At 40.6% G+C, this 23,353-nt stretch overlaps 1 protein-coding gene across 2 annotated transcripts in view; it reads right to left on the bottom strand.

The window, feature by feature from the left end:
• The window catches only part of LOC132827303 (P2X purinoceptor 2-like), an 83,177-nt gene that overhangs the window by 17,645 nt on the left and 42,179 nt on the right, over positions 1-23,353 (bottom strand). For both annotated transcript variants that reach the window (XM_060843943.1, XM_060843942.1), the window contains 2 exons: positions 19,556-19,692; positions 16,374-16,464 (listed from right to left, as the gene is read on the bottom strand). In XM_060843943.1, the coding sequence (XP_060699926.1) occupies positions 16,374-16,464; positions 19,556-19,692 (228 nt within the window). The remainder of the gene's footprint in view (positions 1-16,373; positions 16,465-19,555; positions 19,693-23,353) is intronic.

Raw genomic sequence — 23,353 nt, 5'->3', positions numbered from 1 at the left:
CAGCTGTGACAAATTGCACCACAGCAGCTGAGATAATCCACAATATTCTAAAACAATTGTAAGTTTTCTAAATAAAACTTATAAAATTATTTTTAACAAATTGTTTCACATTGTTAACAAGTCCTTTCAAAAATTCCTGGATCTGAATCCACACCTTCACCAAGAGCGAATTCCTTCTTCCTTAGGCTGTATCTTATTTGTGTACTGCATTTTTTTAAAAACTCTGTCCATTAGTTTTTGAAAAAAAGAGAAATGCTTTCCAAGCTTTTCAACATGCACTCTTCAAGCACAAAATGTAAGTTGCTCGCTTTGAAATTTAGTGCTGTCCAACAGAAAATAGGCTGACTGGTTGTCAGGTTGACTCTGATAATCTCAACCAATGATATAGAGAATGCAGTGAGAAACTGTGCCCCTATGCTTTTGTTTCGTTCTAAAGGATATAATGCCGAGGCATGATATTTCTTCAGATGTTTAGACTAGACAAAGCAATGATTGTACTCCAGTAACCTGAACCTGCAAAACTCAAAACACCATGTTTAATGTCAGCTGTGTTTCTGTGACTGGACATCACTTGCTGAACAATCCCACGTGTACTACAAATTACATTAACAAGCAATTTAAGATTACCAGTCAGCTCACAGTGTGGGTCAGTTAAGCTTTACTAAATGCTACATACACTCAAATGTAAGGTCCTGTCTCTATTGCTCTCTTAGAATTCAGAATTCATATATAAGTCCTACCAAATAGAAGCAGAGAAGTTTTGATAGCATGTCCCATTTTCTGGCAATACTCAATTTCTATACTACCAAGAGACTAGTTTTGATATATATTGCTTATAGACAAAGAGTTTTTTTTTGCTTTTATTCATTCAGGATGTGGGCTTTATTAGCTGGACTAGTTTCTAATGCCCTTGAGAAGGTGGTGACGAGTTGCCATTTTGGGGTTCTGTAATCCTTTTGCTGTAGGTACATCCACAATGCAGTTATGAGGGAGTTGCAGGACTACCAAGAAGGAACCAAAACACTGCTTTCACCCAATTTCAGTGCATTTTGGTTTTACGCTTTTTGGGAAGTGAAGCTTCCAGTTGCTCTGTTAAGATTGTATTTTTTTCATTTTTAAACTTACCTCTCAGAATCAAGATCACAATGAAGCAAATGCTCCTAAGAACGTTTCTTAGGTTAAGTATTCAATGTTTTTTTTATTTTCCTCTATCTTTCAAGGTGCTTGTTCAACTATTATAGAAGTATTCTAGGACAGGCTGAATGTTCCAGACACTTTTTTTGTGAGCTTGATTATTAAGTATTTGCTGACCCCAATTTAAAACTAAAAACCACAATTAAGTGAGAAGCAGTGTCATTAAAATCTGAAATGCCTGAATTACCATTTTAACGTCTTTGAGGTAGCAAAACATTTAAAGCAACTGCATATGTAATTCTATTTTTTAGACAAAGTTAGTGTGCAAAACTAGTGTCTCTGAATTTCACTCAGAAGGTGGATATGTTCCATTTAGTAATTACAATGGTGTAGGTTGATTACATAAGTTTGTATTGGGGTTGGTTCATGTTACTGAACACTGCTGTATCTTGGAATGTTAGACATGAAGGTAAGACTGGTACCTTTATTATTCAGAGTAGATTTAGCTTACACTGAATGGTTTGGTAACTATGTTTAAGTGAACCTGGTAGGAGTTGTCTAATCTGCATCGAAGGAAAAGAACAAACAGCAGATTTTACTACCCTTTCACAATTCTTTCTGCAGTACCCTACCAAAGTCACGACAAAAGATTAAGAGAAGCTCCTAGACATCTCCTCCCTTGACAATCCATCAATCAAAATTGAGTTCCAATAAAAGCAGTTTGGTGAATTTCAGAGCCAAATGCAAGTACGTAGAATTTCCCAAATTTTCAGAGAGGGCTGCAATACCTGCGGGATTTTCATCACTGAGATAAAATTAAAGCATCAACCAGTACCTTTAATAAAAATCGAATGTATAACTCCTCTCTTCCAGCATAACACACCTATACTCCCAGCATTACTCATCGCTGTTTATAGGAAACAACCTCAGCCATTATATTAATGGGGAACAGTACTATTTAGGCATTGTTCCCCTGAATGGCTTGGGGAGAGTAAATGATGAGGAGAATAACTAAACAGGGAAAGAAATAAAATATTTATTCTTTTGATATCAAGATGAACTTGCTCTTGACAAGCAACTAGCTCAATTCATCCTATTCACATTGCACTTCCAATTCTCCTCTCTTCCAGCAACAAACAAGACTGTCCATAATCCTGACAGATAATACAAAGCAGTATCTGATGGGAGCTGTTCACTGAATGCCTCTCCCTTCATGACACTGCCTTTTCTGCACAATGGCCCTACATGTTCCATCGCCATCAACCTCCCCAACACACCTCAGCAATGGTCAACCACCAGTCTCCTGCATCGTCATACCTACTTTCAGACTAACTCAGCCAAGATCTCGGGTCTTCAACATTTTACTTTAGCAGTGATGGACACCATCAAAAAAGTGGTGTTAGCAAGTCAGGCAGCATTCGAGGAGCAGGACAGTCAAAATTTTGAGCATAAGTTCTCAATGGACACTAGCTTCTTCCAAACCAACCTGGAAGAAGCAAGCCAAGAATCTCAGAGATCTAGACAGGATGCTTTCGCACTGACGTGGGCCCAGGCATCTTATAGCTCTTAGCTTGTTTTCTTATCATTTGCTGACTTAAGTACTCACTTTCAGACATGCATCCACTGTGGGTGGCATTGCATTCTTAAGTACAGAAGATCCAGAGGAGTCAGGTGCAGGTGGCAAGCCTCTGCAGTTTAGCTTCTTTCAGTACAGAGCTTGTGACAGTGAGAAACACAGAAGAGTAAATGTGTCAGACAGACAGGGGGTGAACATGCCACTGTAGGGGACCATGCTACATCATCATCAAAGCTGCAGCATACACCAACAGCTTGCACAGCAAACTTACAGTATGTGCTTCAAGCAAATGACAGTGAATGACAGTCAAAGGAGAAGAGCCCGACTAGGATGAAAGGGGTACCTCCATTGTCAAGCAACTCCTCCAGTTACACTATAGAGGCCATGGTACGTCAGGCACTTGGTCCAGGAATCTGTGTCTGTGCAGTGAAGGGCCTGGGCCATAATCCCTCCTGCAGGCCAAATCCAAGCAACCCAGGGATTAAAGGTGTGTAAGTCTGGTCAGGGTGGACCACAGACATTCTTGGGGTTTTGTCAATAATGGCCAGGCAGCGATCCAGGGATAAGCAAGCAACTCAAGTCTGGGGATAGCCATCAATGCACTGGGCTGCTGAAGGGGCACTGTGACAGGGGGCAATTGCAGATTGTAACATGGCACCTCTTGGGAATGGGAGGGCACAGGTAGCTCTTGAAGAGGGGAGTTCAAAGTTACTTTGTCCTTGCATGGGGACAGTATTAGAGCCAATAAGAATATAGCAGTTTCCAAATTTTGAGATGTGGGGGTGAAGTGGACACATTATTACATGCTGTAATAGGCTCAATCAAAGTGGGAGAGGCTGAATGGTCATCAGAACCACAAGGAAATAGAACAGAAGCAATGGAAAATGGAATATGAAGGATGGGGAGGGAAATGCATACATCATCAATCGAGCCTACAAGTCTCTTATATGAATACAATGTTGGAACCTCACCACGTTGGATCAAAACTACACAGTAACCTGAAAATGCCTGTGATTGTATGCTAAATCATCCAGGTAAGTCAATGTTTATTATTCTTTGGGAACAGAGTAAACAAGTTTGATTTTGAGGTTTCTCTGGGGCTAGAACATAAATGTTACCTTCAGTGATAAACTAATGCTACCCATCTGTCTTCAATTTGCAATTCAACAGCAAATCAGTAATTGTCCAAGAATGCTACTGCCTGGTTATGGCCTCAAACAATACACATTGTTTGGGGCCATAACCTCATTATGTACACTAATTCCCGCTTATTCAGGGAAGCTAAGTAAGGGTGCTGATAATAAGGAACATGATAACCAGACTGAAGTTCCCACTTTCCAACCACATTTCACAACAAATTCTCTTAGAGGATGGCTCAGTGGTTAGCACTACTGCCTCACAGCACTCGGGACCCGGTTTCAATTCCAGCCTCGAGCAACTGTCTGTGTGGAGTTTGCAAATTCTCACTGTGGCTGCGCGGGTTTCCTCTGGGTGCTTGGGTTTTCTTCCACAGTCCAAAGATGGGCAGGTTAGATGGAATGGCCAAGCTAAATTGCCCATGGTGTTCAAGGATATGTGGATTAGCCATGGGAAATGGAGGGTTACAAAGCTAGAGAAGGGGGGCGGATGAGTCTGGTGAGATGCTGTTCAGGCAGTCACTGTGGGTTTGTTGGGCTGAATGGCCTGTTCTACACTGCAGGAATTCTATAAACAGTAACGCATTGCCAGATTCTCACTCTGAAACGTAAGGATGCAGGACATGGGCTATGAGCTATTTCTTTTTGAGTCCTTCATGGTGGATTACAAGCAGAAATCTAGCCCCATTGTAGCATAAACACTTTGGTTGTCCATTGTACAACTGGATGCGGTCAAATTCCCCCAAGCTACTTATGGAGACCGATTATTATCTCCTTGAGCAGCCTCTATGTCACATTATGTGAGGAATGACATGATGATGGATATGGATGTGAGGATCTCAGGACTTCCTTCAACAACATTGTATTATCTTCTGACATTTATAGAGTCATACAGATGTACAGCATGGAAACAGACCCTTCAGTTCAACTTGTCCATGCCTACCAGCTATCTTAGATAAACTTAGTTCCATTTGCCAACATTTGGCCCATTTTCCTCTAAACCCCTCATCATCATCAACCCATCCAAACGTCTTTCATATATTGTAATTGCACCAACTTCCACCAAGTCCTCACTCATTCCATACACGCACCATCCTCTGTGTGAAAACATTACCCCTTAGGTCCCTTTTAAATTTTTCCTCTCTCACCTTAAACCCATCCACTCTAGTTTATGACTCCTCCCCAGAGCTCAAACTCCCCAACCCTTGCAATACCATTGTAAATCTTTTCTGAGCCCTTTCAAGTTTCACAGCATCCTTCCTAAAGCAGGGAGACCAGAATTGTACACAGTATTTCAAAAGTGCCTAACCAATGTCCTGTACAGCCACAACAAGAATTCCCAACTACTATAATCAATGCACTGACCAATAAAGGCAAGCATACCAAATTCCTTCTTCACTATCCTATCTTCCTTCAACTCCACTTTCGAGGAACTACAAACCTGCACTCCAACGTCTCTTTGTTCAGCAACACTCCCCAGAACCTTACCATTAAGTGTATAAGTCCTGCCCTGATTTGCCTTTCCAAAATGCAACAGCTCACATTTGTCTAAACTAAACTCCATCTGCCACTCCTCAGCCCATTGATCCATTGATCAATTACAGATGTCGTGGCCCCTTGACTCAGAATTAAGTGATGTTCTGCAGGAGGACTTGTGGCAATCCCATCCCACTGGCTATTGAGGTATATGTTACTTCAGGGAGTATCTCGTGCTATGTGTGGCAACACCCGATCTTTTACAAATAAATGTATCTGAGATGTTATGCTCTCCATCCTTTCCCAGTGACAAGGAGAGTCCAACAGCCCAGGCACTGGGATTCTCCACCAGCAGTGACTTTCCCCAGGTTCAGTGAGCTTTTCAATTGCACCCACATCACTTTGAGGACACCCTCTCGCCAACTTGCAATGTTTGTGAATGGAAAAGGCCTCCACTCCATTACTGTTCAAATTTTATGGTGACCATTGACATCGAATTTTGGAGCTATGTACTAGATTTTGTGGGAGCTGCCATTATTCTTCTATATTGGAGCTTTTACAGGTGCCTGCCCTCATTCAAGATTCTCAGGCTATTCGGAATTGGCTGCTTGTTACAAGGAATACCCCTCTCCAAACCTTTAAGAGACCATCGACCTAACACAGAAAGGAAGTACAAAACAAGTAAGATACAAATAAAGAAGGAATGTATAGTCCAGGCAGGGTGTCTTGCATCATTGTGATATTCTGTATCCCAGACAACTGGAGCTGACAAATGGGGAACGTTTTGGATGGAGACAAAATGGAAGATTGACATCAATCATCTAAGTTTCACGGTGAGGCAGTCCATGGAAGAGCATCTAAAAGAGCAGGACAGACAAAACATCGCCGAACCAGACGGATCTGGGAGAAACTAACAGCCACCCACTTTCAGAATGAACGAGCTGAGTTCAGACTTTGCATTATTGACATTGTGCTGCTCATCTGGCAAGTAGCTCTGAGAGGTGCAAAGGACATGTGGACAGTATTGTTTATGCAGTCCTTTACCTATTGTTTTGCTGAATAAAAGTCTTTTTGTCCATACTATGGTGTGTGCGATATTTTTGTGTGATCATATTTTAAAGTACCTACACATAATCTTCTCTACACACACTACAAATCTTCTCAAAACTCACTAATACCTGCACATAATCTGGCCGACCTGACTACAAGGGACAAAGCAGCAGTGAGACAATGTGCTAACATGGCATGACACTACTGCTAGGTAGCTCTTAAGACATCCACAAAGACATGACATCTGAGTGACATACAGTACAGTCCCTCATGATAGCCACCAGATTAACAAGAGTCCTCAGGAAGTTCTGACCCTTCCACCACTGGTGCACTTCAATGTTTCAAGTGCATGCAGATTATGAAGTTGCCTTGATTTGCTTTTCTCTTTTATGAGAATCTAGAACTAAGGTCACTGTTTGAAAACAGCAATGAGGCAAAATTTACTTTCAGAGAGTAACGAAAAAACATTCAAGAACTCTGCTTCTCTAACTTTAAGGCAAAGATAGATTCTTGCAAAGTGGAGGTGACAATTATTAGGTTAGATGGGAATGTGAACTTGGTGAATTAAGTTATTGGGTTAGATGGGCACGTGAATTTGGTGAATTAAGTTATTAGGTTAGATGGAAACGTGAATTTGGTGAATTAAGTTATTGAGTTAGATGGGAACGTGAATTTGAGGTTACAGTCAAATTAGCCATGATCTTACTGAATGGGCCAAGCAGGCTTGAGGGGCTGAATGGTCTAGTCCTAATTTGTGTGTTTGTATTCATAAAATGGGTGTAAATGTGGAATAATCTGTTCAGGTCAAGGCCCGGATTATTTATTAGTCATTGCCTTTGGACTCAGTGCCCTCCAGGCTGTAAGCTGTGATCTAAGAATTGGCAGCTTGTCTGAAATGAATAATTCTTGGTGATTGCAGTCTCTTTCATACTTGGGATGTCTGAAGAGGCTGCACATTTCTCCTGGGTGTGACTTAACTAAGTGCTGTGGCAAACATTATACCAAAGCAGACATTGTAACAATGTAAATAAAAATATTTTATAACAATGATAGGCTATTTACATGGATGTACCACCCATCCATCCTCAGTACATTTCCTTTTCCTTTTCCCTCCCGTTATGACCAGGTACAGGCCCACAGTCAGTAGCTGGGATGCAAGACTTGGTTAGCCGTCCTGAGGTGCCTTTGGGACCTGCTCGCTAAGAGTCTGCTCAGACACAAATATCGATTCCCCCTCTTTGGTTTGTATTGTTGCAGACTCTGCGATCATAGGGAAGTAGGTGGAGGATAAGAGCAGCACCGAAGATCCCTGAGATAGAAGCTTCTGTATGTAGAATATAAGAACTAGGAGCAGAAGTAGACCATCCAGCCCCTTGAGCCTGCTCCGCTTTGCAATAAGCTCATGGCTGATCTTTTCATGGCCTCAGCTCCACTTACCTACCCACTCTGGCATCTCCCTAAAAAGGAGGAGCAACTGGAATCATGTCAAGTTCATGGGTCCCCTGTCACCTTGACGCTGAGCACACATTGCAGGTGTATGGGAGTGAAGCTCTGTGCATATACCCAGCAGCACTTGGCTCGCTATAAGTTGCAATCCACACAGCAGCATTAACCTTGCTGGGCCCCTCCACTGTTCACTGCAGTTTACAGACTGTGCCTGATGTTCCTCTGCTTGTCTCTGCAGGTTGACCAAATCCCTTACAGTCGGAAAACAGAAGCATGTCTTCTGCCTGAGGCTAAGCAAGTCCTCGGATTGCCAGAGACCTTGGCTATTTCTTCCTCAACCCTTGCCTAGTGCCTTGCTTACTAGAATGTGTCCTCAAATTCAACCTATAAAGTATACCCACTGAGGTGAAAGTCTCTGAGCTGCTGAAGGGTGCAGGTGTAAACCTTGCCTCCACATCCTCAGAGGGTTCAGTGACCTCCTCCTCAGAGCAGGAGGTGGAGCTGAGGGTCTCTGGTGCTGGCCTATTTGCAGAACGTAACTGGTCACTGCTAATGCTTGGATGAGGGAATTGGTTGTTAAAGACAAATGAAAGTTTGTGCAGAAGAAGAATAGTTTAGTGCTTGTATCAATGGGAGAGCAATACAACATAAATGAGCCGACAGAGTTGGCTGTGCATTAGTGTCTCCCTGGCACAACAGGAGCAGTCTTGCACTCCTCCGTCCAAATGCACCACTTTCTCCTCACAATGAGCAAGGACCCTGACCTAGTGATGACACCACTATTACAAGAGTGTGAAGAAGGGTCACCAGACTTGAAACATTAACTCTGCTTTCTCTCCAGAGATGCTGCTGGACTGGCTGACTTTCTCCAGCAATTTCAGTTTTTGTTTGTTTTAGTTCTTTGGAACCTACAGTTCTTGTTTTATTACAGCTATCAAATGGTCTTTTATAGGTTAATTGGGTAATTTGCATTTATAAAATTGTGTTATTCAGAAGTAGTCGACTAGAAATGGCCATAAAAGATGCTTATAATTTTGTAATAAATCAATTTTTCAGCTCTATTAATTAAACGACATCAGGTCACCCCTTTTAAATAGAAGGAACACTTACAAAGAAAACTATTTGAAACATTGCCCAATTATACTAGTTCATAGTAAATCAACTCCAGGACAGCAGCAGAGTAGGAATCATGAGCCAGAACTCATCCATTCCATCCATTTCTTTTCTGTTTTTCTGTCCCTTCTTGTGTGTTTGTTTTTCCTTTGTCTTTTTATCTCCCATCCTTGGGCAACATCACCGATATCCAGAATGAAAGCCAGCATGGACTCCCGGCCTCAGTGTGGGACTCAAACTCCCGGCCTCAGCGTGGGACTCAAGTTCCTGGCCTCAAGATGAAGCCCGGTATGAGCTGGTTGGAAGAACCGTTATTCTGAACTCTTATTTCTCTACTTTTCGAACTTGCTGCTGGACTTTTTATTTCTTTATTTTTCTAATTTGATTTTCACTAAGAATTTGTACCAAGGTACTTTGATATCTAAATGGCACCATAAGTATTGACTTGTAAACTTTTCTCCATATTCATGTGAGTACATATGACAGCAAAGCTAAGTCTGATTCTAATTCTAAACTTTACATTTAGCAATATACCAATGTGTTTGAGTAGAAACATTAAAAATAATCACTTTGCAAAACTAGTCCAGTTTTGGACATTGCTATCCACATTATAAATTGTGCCTACAGGGAAATAGTATTGCATTTTACAGATCGGAACTTCAGTCAATTCCATGTTGTTTTTGAGACTGCTTTCACACAGATTGTGAGCATGTTAGGGCATGTTAGATTTTAGTAGCTGGGTGATATCTGTACCTGACTGATAGCTATATTTTACAAGCAACTTCTCCACCAATGCTTTCACAGATGCCAAAAGGTGCAAAGACCAGCTATCCTCATGTAGCTGATAATGCAGGTTAATGACATTGCCATTTTGAGACATCCTTAACAGAGAAACTCCAGCCTGCCATTGGGGGAAGCAGTGCCAGATTAGGAGTTCAATGCTGCAGAGGCTTCAACATTTCAAAATTCAATGTTGGGGAATTGATGAAGTCATTGCAACCTCACTGTAGTACCCAGTAATATATTTTTTCAGATGTTGACTCTGTAAATATGTCTCTGTTTCTTTGTTAAGGTAATCTCATTCTCCCATAGAGGAGTGGAATATTAGGTTGCACATAATCTCTGCAACAAAACTTTTTTTTTGATTTAACTCATGTTGGGTGTAACAAGATGAGGTAATTGGCTCCACAGCAAAGCTGTATAAAACTGGTATGATTGGTTCTTAAACTTTTTCTGCAGGTGTATCAGATAAAGTATTAGCAGCCAGTTATCAGCTGTGTTGATAATCTTTCTCAGATTTGGTACTAGATGCAAATCCAGTTGTGAAATGGAATGAAGATAGGTCAGCTATGGTTACAAAGTACTTTATTCTGCTGATAGTTGGACAATTCTATCAGGATTGAACAATGTGCTATAATGCTGGATTAATATCCTGGATCTTTTGTTCAATTGAAGCCAACATACTGAATTCAGGAGTCTCAATATCAGTATCGAAACACATAAACCATGTTAAAGAAGAAGTATGTCAGGTGGATGATCTCTTCTTAATCCACATTTACATTCCAATTGAATTTTTGAAAAAGAAAGATCTACAAATAATGTTGAACATTTAAAGATATTTTCTAACTATTCCTGCAGGTGTTGGTGCCTAATCAAATTTACATTGTTTCATTAGAGAATATTTATCACACCAAAAATCTTCAGAAGGCATTTACCAAAGTATCCATGTAAAATTTTAGGAAAGTGGTGGGTGAACATGAAAGTCATTACCAATGAGGAACTCAAAGTTTCTCTTGAATGCAATGAAGCTAGGAGATGTTCACAAAACATCAGCTTCAGCTTTCCACAAAAGCTGCGGAGTTTTATCAATAACAAAATTCCAACAATGACTGCAACTGTCAGCATTTTCTGTCCATGCACAAGCCTACCAATGTCCCTGAAATTGCTGAAACTATGTCACGTTCAAAATAAAACTATTGACAAATTCACGTAGGAAAACTTCTATTTGCTCAAGAGGATGCACATGTGAAAGGGATATTAACTGATGCTGCCAAGGAAATGACACCTGCCCTAAAGTTTAGATTTAACCAGCTTAATGCAATTAACCCATTGGTTGGACAGAACTAAATATGCAGTTTCAATATAAAATACATGGCAAAATGGAGTTAACTAGAGCAGAAATATAGAGATAGCAAGTTTCATTATCTTTTAATTTCTGAATGCACATAATTGAGTAAATCAGAGATAACTCAAAATGCTAACTCAAAAACAGGAAGATAGAGTAGAAGCAGAAGACCTTGTTGCAAATGGCTAACCACAATGGAAACTGAGACAAAGACTAAATTAGACAACAGAAACTGTTCATCTGCAGGTAATGTTTGTTAATAGAGTCATAGAGATATACAGCATGAAAACAGACCCTATGGTCCAACTCGTCCATGCAAACCAGATAAGCCATATAAATCTGGTCCCACCTGCCAGGACTCGGTCCGTATCCCTCTAAACCCTTCCTATTCATATACCAATCCAGATGCCTTTTAAATGTTGTAATTGTGCCAGCCTCTGACCCTTCCACTGACAGCTCATTCCATACACGCATGAAAACATTGCCCCTTAAGATCCTTTTAAATCTTTCCCCTCTCACCATAAACCTATGACCTCTAGCTTTATAGTCTCCCAACCTGGGTAAAAAACCTTGCCTATTTACCCTATCCATGCCCCTCATGATTTTATAAACCTCTAAGGTCACCCCTCAGCCTCTGAAGCTCCAGGGAATACAGCCGCATCCTAGTCAACCTCTCCCCAGAGCTTATACCCTCCAACCCCAGCAACATCCTTGTAAATCTTTTCTGAACCATTTCAAGTTTCACAACATCCTTCCTATAGGATGGAGAACAGAATATTCAATAAGTGACCTAACCAATATCCTGTATAGCTGCAACATGACCTCCCTACTCCTAAACTCAGTGCACTGATCAATATCAGCAAGCACATCAAACACCTTCTGCACTATATTATCTGTGTCATGACACCTAATAGACACTTCAAAAGTTGGGTGTGATTAATTGACTGTGAAATCCTTCAGACGATCTTGAGGTTATGCATGGCACTATGTTAATGCAGGTCCTTCTCAATCTATGTAATAAGGGACACAGAGCAGATTTAAATTGGAGTCTTCTAAAACATTTGAAGAAAAATTGAAGGAATGGTGGGATAACTGATTATTTGTAAAAAAAAACTTTGTCCTTTACTCATGATTTATATTGGGAATGCTTGACTCATTAAGAAGAATGTCTTGAGATAATAAATGAAATGTAATTAAATATATTACTATATTACTACTTCTTGATGAACAAATCTCTTATTTGAGTTAAAAGGAAAAGGATTAGCCAAAATCTACCAACACAGATGGAATGTTCTCACTGTCTCTCTTGCCCAATGGCATTGGATCTCATTATTCTCTTGCGTCAAATGAGTTAAATCTCACTGGCAATGCCAATCTACCTTTCCAACTTCCATGATCAACACAATACTAAAGTACATCTGATCCTTAGTTTTGGAGTGCTGAGTTTGATAAAGAATTTGAATTACCTACTTCCAAAGAAACACGGTTTACTTTCTCCTAATCCCAAAGAGAACAGTCACATGTTTGACAGTAAGATAATTTAAAGACATATGTTTCAGTCCTCACTAAGTACACAACAACTAGGAGCTAGCAGCAAGATGGACAGCATAACTCACCATAAGGAAAAGTCTAAGTACATCATATAATCCCTTAACACTTAAATGGGTGTATGCTATTTACCAGTGAATGTGGTTCCACCAGTTAGACATGTAGACCTTAAGCAGCTTTCCTTTTTACAGCACAATCATGATATGCCCTCAATAATGTTCACATGTTCAGCCTCCAGGTAATGATTTTACCAACGGTCACGTCAAAGTTACAGTTACTTGTTGGGTATATAATAGATAGTAAAAGACTGAAGGGGAGTCAGAACAGAATAAATCTCAGATCACAATTTGCAAACCAGGACATTAAAATTGATGAGTTTGCAAAAGCAACATTGGCCAATAAACAATGAATTCTAATAAGGGTGAAGATTTTCAATGAGTTGTTGAGACAGAAGGCAGCTGATGTCAACTAAAATAAGGGTGAGAAGTAATAAGGACATCCACTAATCGACACAATACTAAAGTACATCTGTTCCTTAGTATTGAAATGCTGGGTTTGATAAAGATTTTGAGTTATCTGCTTCTAAAAAACACACAACTTACTTTCTCCCAACCCTAATGAGAACATTTACAGGTTTAACAGTATGATAATCAATAGATATGTATTTCAGTCCTTACTAAATAGACAAAAATGAGGAGTCCTGAAGAAGAGTTAAACCTGAAATGTTGACTTGCCCACCTCCTGAGGCTGTCTGGCTTGCTGTGTTCTTCCAGCCTCCTGCTTGTCTACCTGAGATTCCAGCATCAGCAGTTTTTTTTTGTCTCTAAACTAGGAGCTAGCAGCAGGACAACACAACTCACCAGAAGAAAACGTTTAGACCATATTTCAGATTTATGTAACATGGAGCTCAGGAAGCCAACAATAAGAGCACTTCAGGTGACAATGACATGGATGAGGGTTTAGGAATGAGGTAGGGATGTTAGTAGGTAACATGATGTAATTGAAAATAGAACAAAGGACAAAGAACAATACAGCACAGAAACAGGCTTTTTGGCGCTCCAAGCCTGTGCCACCATATTTAGCCCTTCCATATTAAAACTGTCTTCAATTACAGGATCTATATCCCTCTATTCCCTTTCTATTCATGTATTCATCCAGGTATTTCGTGAATGCTGCTATTGTATCTGCTTCCACCACCTCCATGGGCAACACATTCCAGACACTCACCATTTTTGTGTGAAAAACTTGCCTCACACATCTCTTTCAAACAATCCTCCTCACTATGCGCAATTCCACCAATCTTTGTATCATCCGCAAACTTACTATTTAGACCAGCTATGTTTTCCTCCAAATCATTTCTGTAGATCATGAACAGCAGAGGTCCCAAAGCATTGATCCCTGTGCAACGTCACTAGTCACAACCCTCCATTCCAAAAATACATCCTTCCACTGCTACCCTCTGTCTCCTATAACTAAGCCAGTTCTGTATCCATCTTGCTAGCTCACCCCTGATACCATGTGACTTTACCTATTGCACCAATCTGGCATAAGGAACCTTGTCAAAGGCTTTACTGAAGTCCATGTAGATAACAAAATGTTGCACATTCATCAGTAAGAACAATATTTCTAACTTTCTGGAGGTGATAAAGAACACTACTTTTGGATACCATCTAATTTAGCTACAGTGAGCAGGTGGACCACATTGCAGCTTGTGTCAGAGGTTGAACAGGTTATCTGGAGCCAACTGGGGATTTAAGAAAGCCAAATATTGATCTAGATTGGTTAATCAATCAGCAATAATATTCTAGAATAGATCTGCTTAGCTCAAGTAATGAACTTTTGAAAGAAGGCTGACTTTATTCCAATGTTCCAACACCAAATGTGCCATTTATGACCCCAAAGAACATCACTGAAAGAATGATCACTAATTCATTATTGTCTCCACAGATAAGGCTAAGAGGAGATATAATAAAAAATTTTCAAAACAGAGTTTTTTCAGAGTGAATAAACAGTGATTATTTCATCCGTTCGGAGAGTCAGTGACAAGAAATCACCAATTTAGGAAGATGACAGGAGAGAAAGGTTGGGAGAAATTGTGTTAAGCAGAGTGTTCCTGAAACACAGAATATTCTGCCACACATCATGGTTGAGGCACAAACCTAAGCATATTTTTAAAGGAAAAATGGAATCATATTTGAAGTAGAGGAAGATATAGAAAGATATATATAAAAAGTGAGATTGAGAGATGAGTTTTGAATTGTTTTAGTGAAGAATTGGCACAAATATATTAGGTCTCCTCAGATGTAAACCTTCAAGATGCTAATTGCTGTATGTGCAGAATTTTCTCACCCATTCCATGATCCAAGTCTTGATTTTTCTTGGTAAAATATGTGCTCTCATGAGATTAACTTTGCTATATTTATTGGTCAGAGTCTTCCTCTCTACAATTATTCTACTTTCTTCACTACAAACTATCCCAAAGATTGAACCTAGATTTTGCACATGGACTGAGGAAATTTCTTCTACAGCGTGACCAGTTCCGAAACATGAAAAGTAAATTTTGTATTCATGTTGCGTTTTTCATGATCACCAACTCACAAAATGCCTTTTGAGTGTAGTTGTTGTGATAATGTATACAAGGAGGTTCTGTTGAATTTACATGAGAGAGGCCTCAGCTGGATGGCTGTATCCAATTCTGATGCCAGAATTTAGGAAGAATCTGAAGGCATATGAAATAGTGCAGAAGAGATTTACGAGAATGGTTCCAGAGATGAGGACCTCCAGTTACGAAGTTGGATTGGAGAAATTGAGACTGCTTCTGTTGGAGAAGGTAGAGCTGAGAGGAGATCGCATTAAAACCAAGAGGAATCTGGACAAATTAGATAGGGAGAAACTGTTCCCACTCAAGAAAGGATTAAGAACATGAAGGTATAGATTCAAAGCAATTGGCAAAAAGCAGAAGTGAGATAAAAAAAAGTTTTCCACACAGCGAGTAGTTAGTGTCTGGAATGCACGGCCTGAGAGTGTGACGGAGGTAGGTCCAATCAAGGCATTCAGAGTGAGAACGTGATTTGGAAAGGAACAATGTGCATGCTCACAGGAAGGTAGTAACAGAGTGGCACTGAATGAAATGCTCATTTGGCAAGCTAGTACTGACACGATGAGTTAAATGGGCTCCTTCTCTATTGCAATCATTCTGTAATTTGCACACAATTTGCAAACTCTCAGAAACAGGGATGTAACAATGATTAGATAATCTGTTTTTTGTGATGTTGAATGAGGAATGACTATTGCCCATTTGCTTTTCTTCAATACATATATATCTTCAAATTATGGCATGGGATCTCTTAAATCTCCCTGAAAAAGCAGATAGGTTTAACATTCCATCTAAAAAACAGTATCCCTGACAATGTTGCCCTTAATAAAGGGCAGGAATACCAACCCATATTTTTGTACTCAATTCCTGAAAAGATGCTTGAACCTTCTGACTCTGAGGCAAATGTGCTGCCAGCTGCATCCTGATGGCAGAGTTTGCGATAGGGTCAGCCAGCCCAGTGGGATAAAGGATGGGCTCATAATCAGGCGAACAATAGTGGAAATCTTAAAAAAAGTGATGAAACCTTTTGAAACTCTAACCTACAGCCAAAATGTATAGGCAAGCAGAACACACTTTAATAATGATCAGAATAAGCTCCTTTCAGCAAAACGTTAACACTTACTAATTAGACATGTTAGTGGGAAATAATTCAAAGTAAGAAATTGGTTTTACCTCACCGTGAACAATAATGTCAATTCTTATCCCAAACACTTTTATTAAAGTTCTGTATTCAGTGCCGTTCTCCATGTAGTACTTTGCATGCCTGTAATTCAGACACATAAATTAAATTGAAAATTGAGATTATACTTTTTTTAAATGGTGCTAAGTCTTTGCTTGAATGTTACACCCACATGTTTTCAACTGAACCTAACAAAGCTCAGTGCGAATGAGATACTATGTAATTGATGAAGATGTAGTGTTACACATATTGAGAAATGAATATCCCTTCACAGATTAGAAAAAAAACCTTAAGAGATGTCATTTGTTGAGGCCCATTTGGAGCACTCTCAACAATGTATATGGATTGATGGTAACAGCTTGAAGAACCATTCCCACACTGTGAAAGAACTTGTAAAATATTCTCACTAGTAATCTTCAAATGCAAACTTGATGTATACTCAAAAAGAAAAAAAATGTTGGGCCAAAGGGAAAGTTTGGTTAAAGGGAGATTTAGAAATTCAAGAGCAAGGTGTAGACATCAGAACATTGGAGCAATGTGGGTAAAGCCAAACAGAGAAGACAGGAAGGGACAGAGGGTTTAACAAAGTTGTATGTAATTAAATAGGTTAATTGCGAAGAAAAGTAATAAAATGAAGTTGAAGGTTATTTATCTGAAAGCATGAAATAGCTGCAAGAAGACAAATGAGCAAAGAAAAACAAGAACAAAGAAAATTACTGCACAGGAACAGGCCCTTCGACACTCCATACCTGCCCCGATCCAGATCATCTATCTAAACCTGTCGCCTATTTTCTAAGAATCCCTCTGCTCCCTGCCCATTCATGTATCTGTTTAGATACCTCTTAATTTACACTATCGTGCCTGCCTCAACCATCCCTACTGGCAACACATTCCAGGCACCCACCACCCTCTCCGTAAAGAACTTTCCATGCTGTAGTTCGCTATAGAATTGGATCTTTCAAAATACATCACCTCGCATTTTCCTGGATTGAACTGGTGGCACAGATAGACTCTATTACTCAGAAAGTATTAACGATACACTTAGAAAAGAATACTATAGTTTGAACAATTCAACATGGTTTTACGAAAAGGAAAAGCTTTGACAAATGTATTAGCTTCTTTGAGGGTGCAACTAGAAGAACCAGTAGTTGTTTTTCATCTAAAAGGCATTTCATAAGTTGCCACACAAAAAGGTCAGTAGGCAAGATAAGGGTTCAGGGACTTGAGCGCAATACATGAACATGAGTTGAGGATTAGTTCATGGACAGAAAGCAGAGAGTGGGCATAAACTGGGTATTTTCAACTGCAGTGAATAGTGAAGTGCCATGAGATCAGTACGGATACCTCAGCTATTTACAATTTATATTAATGGCTTGGATGACAAGATGGAGGCAAACGTATCCACGTTTGCCAATGATATAAAACTAATACAAGCTGACAGGAGAACACAGTGGCTCTAAAGAGATATAGATAGGTTAAGTGAATGAGCAACAAGATGGTAATGCCACCTTTCAACCAGAACTTCCAAAATGTCATCTGTTTGGCAAAATGAACATTTTCTCTTCATGGTACCCAAGATTTTCAAATGTGTCCATTCATTTCATACTTTTTGTTTAGCTTCCATTTTACAAATCTTTACATTTGACAGATCATTTTTTTCCACAACCTCCAACAAATATATCTTCCCCTAACCTACGTCTCAAGATTCCAAAAACTTTGTTCTCTCCCTGGCAGACTGGCCACTGTTGTATAATCTCCAACATCTGTTCCCCTTCCCCAGGATCTTCCTACACAACCAGGAGACCAAGAGATGCCTTGTCCCCTTGAATCATCGAAACAGTGTGGAAGGAGGTCATTTGACCTAGCAAGTTCACACCAACTCTCCAAAGAGCACCCCAATCAGACCAAACTTCACCACCCCCACACTTACCATGGCTAATCCACCTAGTCTACTCATCACCGAATACCACAGATAATTTCAGCATGGTCAATCCACCTAACCTGCACATCTTTGCACTGTTGGAAGAAAGGAGAAAGTGAGGATTGCAGATGCTGGAGATCAGAGCTGAAAATGTGTTGCTGGAAAAGTGCAGCAGGTCAGGCATCATCCAAGGAGCAGGAGAATCGATGTTTCAGGCATGAGCCCTTCTTCAGGAATGAGGAGAGTGTGTGCCAAGCAGGTTAAGATAAAAGGTAGGGAGGAGGGACTTGGGGCAGGGGCTTTGGAAGTGCAATAGGTGGAAGGAGGTTAAGGTGAGGGTGATAGGCTGGAGTGGGGGTGGGGGTGAAGAGGTCAGGAAGAAGATTGCAGGTTAGGAAGGTGGTGCTGAGTTTGTGGGTTGGGACTGAGACAAGGCGGGGGGAGGGGAAATGAGGAAAGTGGAGAAATCTGAGTTCATCCCTTGTGGTTGGAGGGTTCCTAGGCGGAAGATGAGGCGCTCTTCCTCCAGCCATCGTGTTGCTATGGGTTGGCGATGGAGGAGTCCGAGGACTTGCATGTCCTTGGTGGAGTGGGAGGGGAAATTGAAGTGTTGAGCCACAGGGCAGTTGGGTTGGTTGGTGCGGGTGTCCCAGAGGTGTTCTCTGAAATGTTCTGCAAGTAGGCGGCCTGTCTTCCCAATGTAGAGGAGGCCACATCGGGTGCAGTGGATGCAGTAAATGATGTGTGTGGAGGTGCAGTGAATTTGTGGTAGATACGGAAGGATCCCTTGGGGCCTTGGAGGGAAGTAAGGGGGGAGGTAACCGCAAGAAATGCATAACCTGTGCCCACACTTCTCCCCCTTACTTCCCATGCAAACTCCACACAGATAGTTCCTGAGGCAGAAACTGGACCTGGCTCCCTGGCATTGTGAAACAACAGTGCTAATCATTCAGACAACACACCACACCCTGTTGTTCCTGAAACATCCTCCAGTTCTAACAAAAGAATACAGAATACCAACCTGAAAAATTAACCCTACCGTGCGCTCTCTTTATAATGTAGAGGCTTTTTTGAATCAATTTAGTATCAATTAGCCACTGCTTACTCAATTGACTTTGTTTTTTCTTTCAGTTTTATTGTAACCTTAGTGATGCCCTCCAATATACACGTTATGCTTTTAATCTTAAAAGGTAAATAACAATTCTTAATATCAACAGATAAGAACACACATCCACAAGCAAGGGATGCACTGACCTGAAATTATATCCTAAGGAAGAGGTAGTACCTTGGGAAATAGAATCAAGTCTTCTAAAGGAGTATTGAGGGTTACATTCTGAAGCTGCCTTATCCAAGTCACAGATCCAGTTTATAATTATTCCCAGGATTCCTCCCTGTATTATAAGGGAACAAACAAAGGATTATAATCAATGTACTACTGAACACAAAATACAGCCCCCTCATTTTATTCTGATGACCAAATACTCCATGTGACCCATGTGTTTTGTGCTGTTTGAACCCAGAGAGCATGAGTGGAACTTAACTGGAGAATAGGATGTTGGAAATTTAAAAATTCAGGAACACTCTGGACTTTTGCATGATAATTTCTGGTGACTGGTGATATCTATATAGAATTTTCCTTAGAAGGTCATAATGAATGTATTAACACCCATGAATCAAATAGATTATATTTTGCCCATTTAGGAACTGACGTGAATGACCTTTTGTCATCCCACTCTTTCTTATATTTCTAAGATGGGGGAAGCATTGAAGGATGAATGAATGTTCAAATTCAACAATATTTTAAAGAAGATGCAACTTTATCCATTCAATAAACTGATGATTAAAGTAGCACAAGACCTCTGTGTTAATCTGATAATAAGGGACCTAGTGGGGATTAATAGCTGATTAGGAATATGCTGATCAGAGTCGAGTGTGTGGTGCTGGAAAAGCACAGCAGGTCAGGCAGCAACAGGTCAGGCCAGGCAGTAAGATACCTATTTGCTACTTTACTATAGTAACAAAAACAGGAAGGCAGATTGTTATCTAAATGACAGTAATTTGGGAAAGAGACGATGCAATGAGACCTGGGTGTCCCTGCACATCAGTCACTGTAAATAAACAGGCAGGTGCAGCAGGTGATGAAGAAAGCAAACAATATGTTGGCCTTCATTGTGAGAAGGTTCAAATACAGGAGCTGGGACATATTGCTGCAATTGTACAAGTTTTTGATGAAAACTCACCTGGAGTATTGTGTGCAGTTTTGGTCTCTTTATCTGAGGAAGGATGTTCTGGCATGGAAAGTCTGCAGTGAAGGTTTATGAGACTAATTCCTAAATTGGCAGGACTGATGTAGGAAAATATGCCTAACTGATCCAATCTATCTTCATTGGAGTTTAGAAGAGTGAGGATGGATGTCATAGAATATAAACATCTAACAGGACAAACACAGGAAGGAGGTTCCCAATGACCAGGGAGTCCAAAATCAGGGGTCACAGTTTAAGAATACAGGATTGGCAATCTAGGAGTGAGATGCGGAGAAATTTATTAACCTAGAGTGTGGTGGTGAGCCTTTGCCACAGAAAGTAGATGAAACAAAAACAAGAAAAAGATAAATTTCGCTTTTAGGGCTAAAAGGATCAAAGATATAGGGAATAAAAAGGAACATGGTTTGGAATTGGATGATCAGCCATGATCATACTAAGTGGTGGAGCAGGTGTAAAGGGCTGAATGGCCTAATTCTACTCCTTGTTTCCAAGCTTCTATGAGCATTGTTTCTAAACCAGAAAGAGATGACACTCATATGAAGACACAGGACCAAATGCTGGCATAGTTTCTCAATTTACTGCTTGGTAAAATCAATTCCATTAAGCTGACGCTATTTCTAATGTTGAACAGTATCATCTTCATTTTCTTTGAAGTTCTCTTAAAATTCTTAGTAAGCCTAAATGGAGCTGAAACATTGTGAGCAGAGCCCCCACCCAAAATGCTCTGTATTGACCTAACATTTATTTCGGAGGTTAACATTATATGCATAAGGAAGGTGTGACTCCAGCATGATAAGCATCTGACACTGGAAGGTTACTAATTGGAGGTGAGAATGCTGGTTCACAAAAAGAATGAGGCTCCTCTATTGTTTAATCCTGTAAAACGGGTGAAGAGAAAGACTGACACAGAGGGAATTGGAGACATAGAAATAGGAGGACTAGCTTGAGTTAAAGATAAACTACAAATTTCTCCTGTTCTCTCTTCTATCCTAACCTCTCATTCAACTTTTACCAAAAGACACTCAACTTACAATTAACTAGCATCTTTAACATCACAAATTGTCTGGGTCAACCTCAAACTGCTGTGAAGGAGAGAGAAATGAAGGAATGAGGTTTGTAATGGAACTGAAGACAATGTCATTTGTGACTTGAAGAGCCAGATTGTTACTATGACAGCGTGAATACCTGTTTGGAGGGTTTTTAAAAAATATAAATTTCTGACAAAAGTAATCACAGGTTTGGGAGATGAAAAGATATTCAAGGACTTGACAGGAAATTGAGTTTGGAAATGGCATAATTTTGCAAGGCAGAAGAGGTTAAATGGTATTGCTTTAAGGGAAGAGTTGGAGAGAACAGATTCCAAGGAGAGGGGGACACCATTGAGGAGAGATACCTATTGACCAATCTCTGTTAAAAATGATTAGAAAGGGAAACTGAACAGAGGTTTAGTGCGAATACAATTTAAAGAGCAGAATATAGACTTCTAGGTTCAGATGAAGTGAGAGGGACTAGAGAGAAGCCATAGAAATCCCTAAGTGGAGATTTGGAGGAAGTCTGGCCTGATTAACCAGCGGCCCGGTGGGTCAGAGGTTAGCACTGGTGCCTCACAGCGCCAGGGACACAGGTTCAATTCCAGCCTTGGGTGATTGTCTGTGTAGAGTTTGCAAATTCTCCCCATGTCTGCATGGGTTTCCTCTAGGTACTCTGGTTTCCTCTCACAATCCAAAGATTTGCAGGTCAGGTGAATTGATCATACTAAATTGCCCATAGTGTTCGATGCATTCGTCAGTGGGAAATGGGTCTGGGTGGATTACTCTTCAGAGGGTCGGTGTGGACTGTGGGCCAAGTGACCTGTTTCCACACTGTAGGGATTCTATGGCAAGAGAGGAAGATGGAACAAAGGATAGCTGTTCAGGTAGTTTCATTCTTCTTGACAAAGTTGTCCATGAGCTCACAACGCTTGAGTTGGGAGTGAGGATGGAGGAGACAATGAGAGGGTTTACTACAATGGTAAAATGACAAAAATAATTCTGAGGTTTTCCTTGTATTCCAAGATCAGTAGATGGAAACAGAGTTGATGTTTCGAGTCCAGTATGAATTCTTCTTCAGTTCAGAAACCTTTCTTTCCCATACCCCCACTCTTCTTCATCTCTCTTCCCCACATTCACCCCTAATTCTCCTCTCTCTCTCTCAACCAATTTTGACACTGGCCGCCAAAGGAGGGCTATGTAAGATCTGCTGGGTAGTGTTTGCCAGTGTGTTAGAGGCATACAGCATGGAAACAGACGCTTTTGTCCAACCAGTCCATGCCAAATATGATTCCAAAATAAACTGGTGCCACCTGCCTGCTCCTAGCTCAGATCCCTCCAAACCTTCCCTTTTCATATACTTATCCAAATGTCTTTTAAACATTGTAATTATGCCCGCATTCATCACTTCCTTAGGAAGTTTATTGAACTGTGAGCTGAAAATGTGTTGCTGGAAAAGCGCAGCAGTTCAGGCAGCATCCAAGGAGCAGGAGAATTGACGTTTCGGGCATGAGCCCTTCTTCAGGAATGAGGAAAGTGTGCCAGGCAGGCTAAGATAAAAGGTAGGGAGGAGGGACTTGGGGGAGGGGCGTTGGAAATGCGATAGGAGGAAGGAGGTTAAGGTGAGGATGATAGGCCGGAGTGGGGGTGGGGGCGGAGAGGTCAGGAAGAAGATTGCAGGTTAGGAAGGCAGTGCTGAGTTCGAGGGATTTGACTGAGACAAGGTGGGGGGAGGGGAAATGAGGAAAGTGGAGAAATCT

The sequence above is a fragment of the Hemiscyllium ocellatum genome, chromosome 24, assembly GCF_020745735.1.
Source record: "Hemiscyllium ocellatum isolate sHemOce1 chromosome 24, sHemOce1.pat.X.cur, whole genome shotgun sequence".
NCBI classification, from domain to species: domain Eukaryota; kingdom Metazoa; phylum Chordata; class Chondrichthyes; order Orectolobiformes; family Hemiscylliidae; genus Hemiscyllium; species Hemiscyllium ocellatum.
This window is presented reverse-complemented; position numbering and strand designations above follow the sequence as displayed.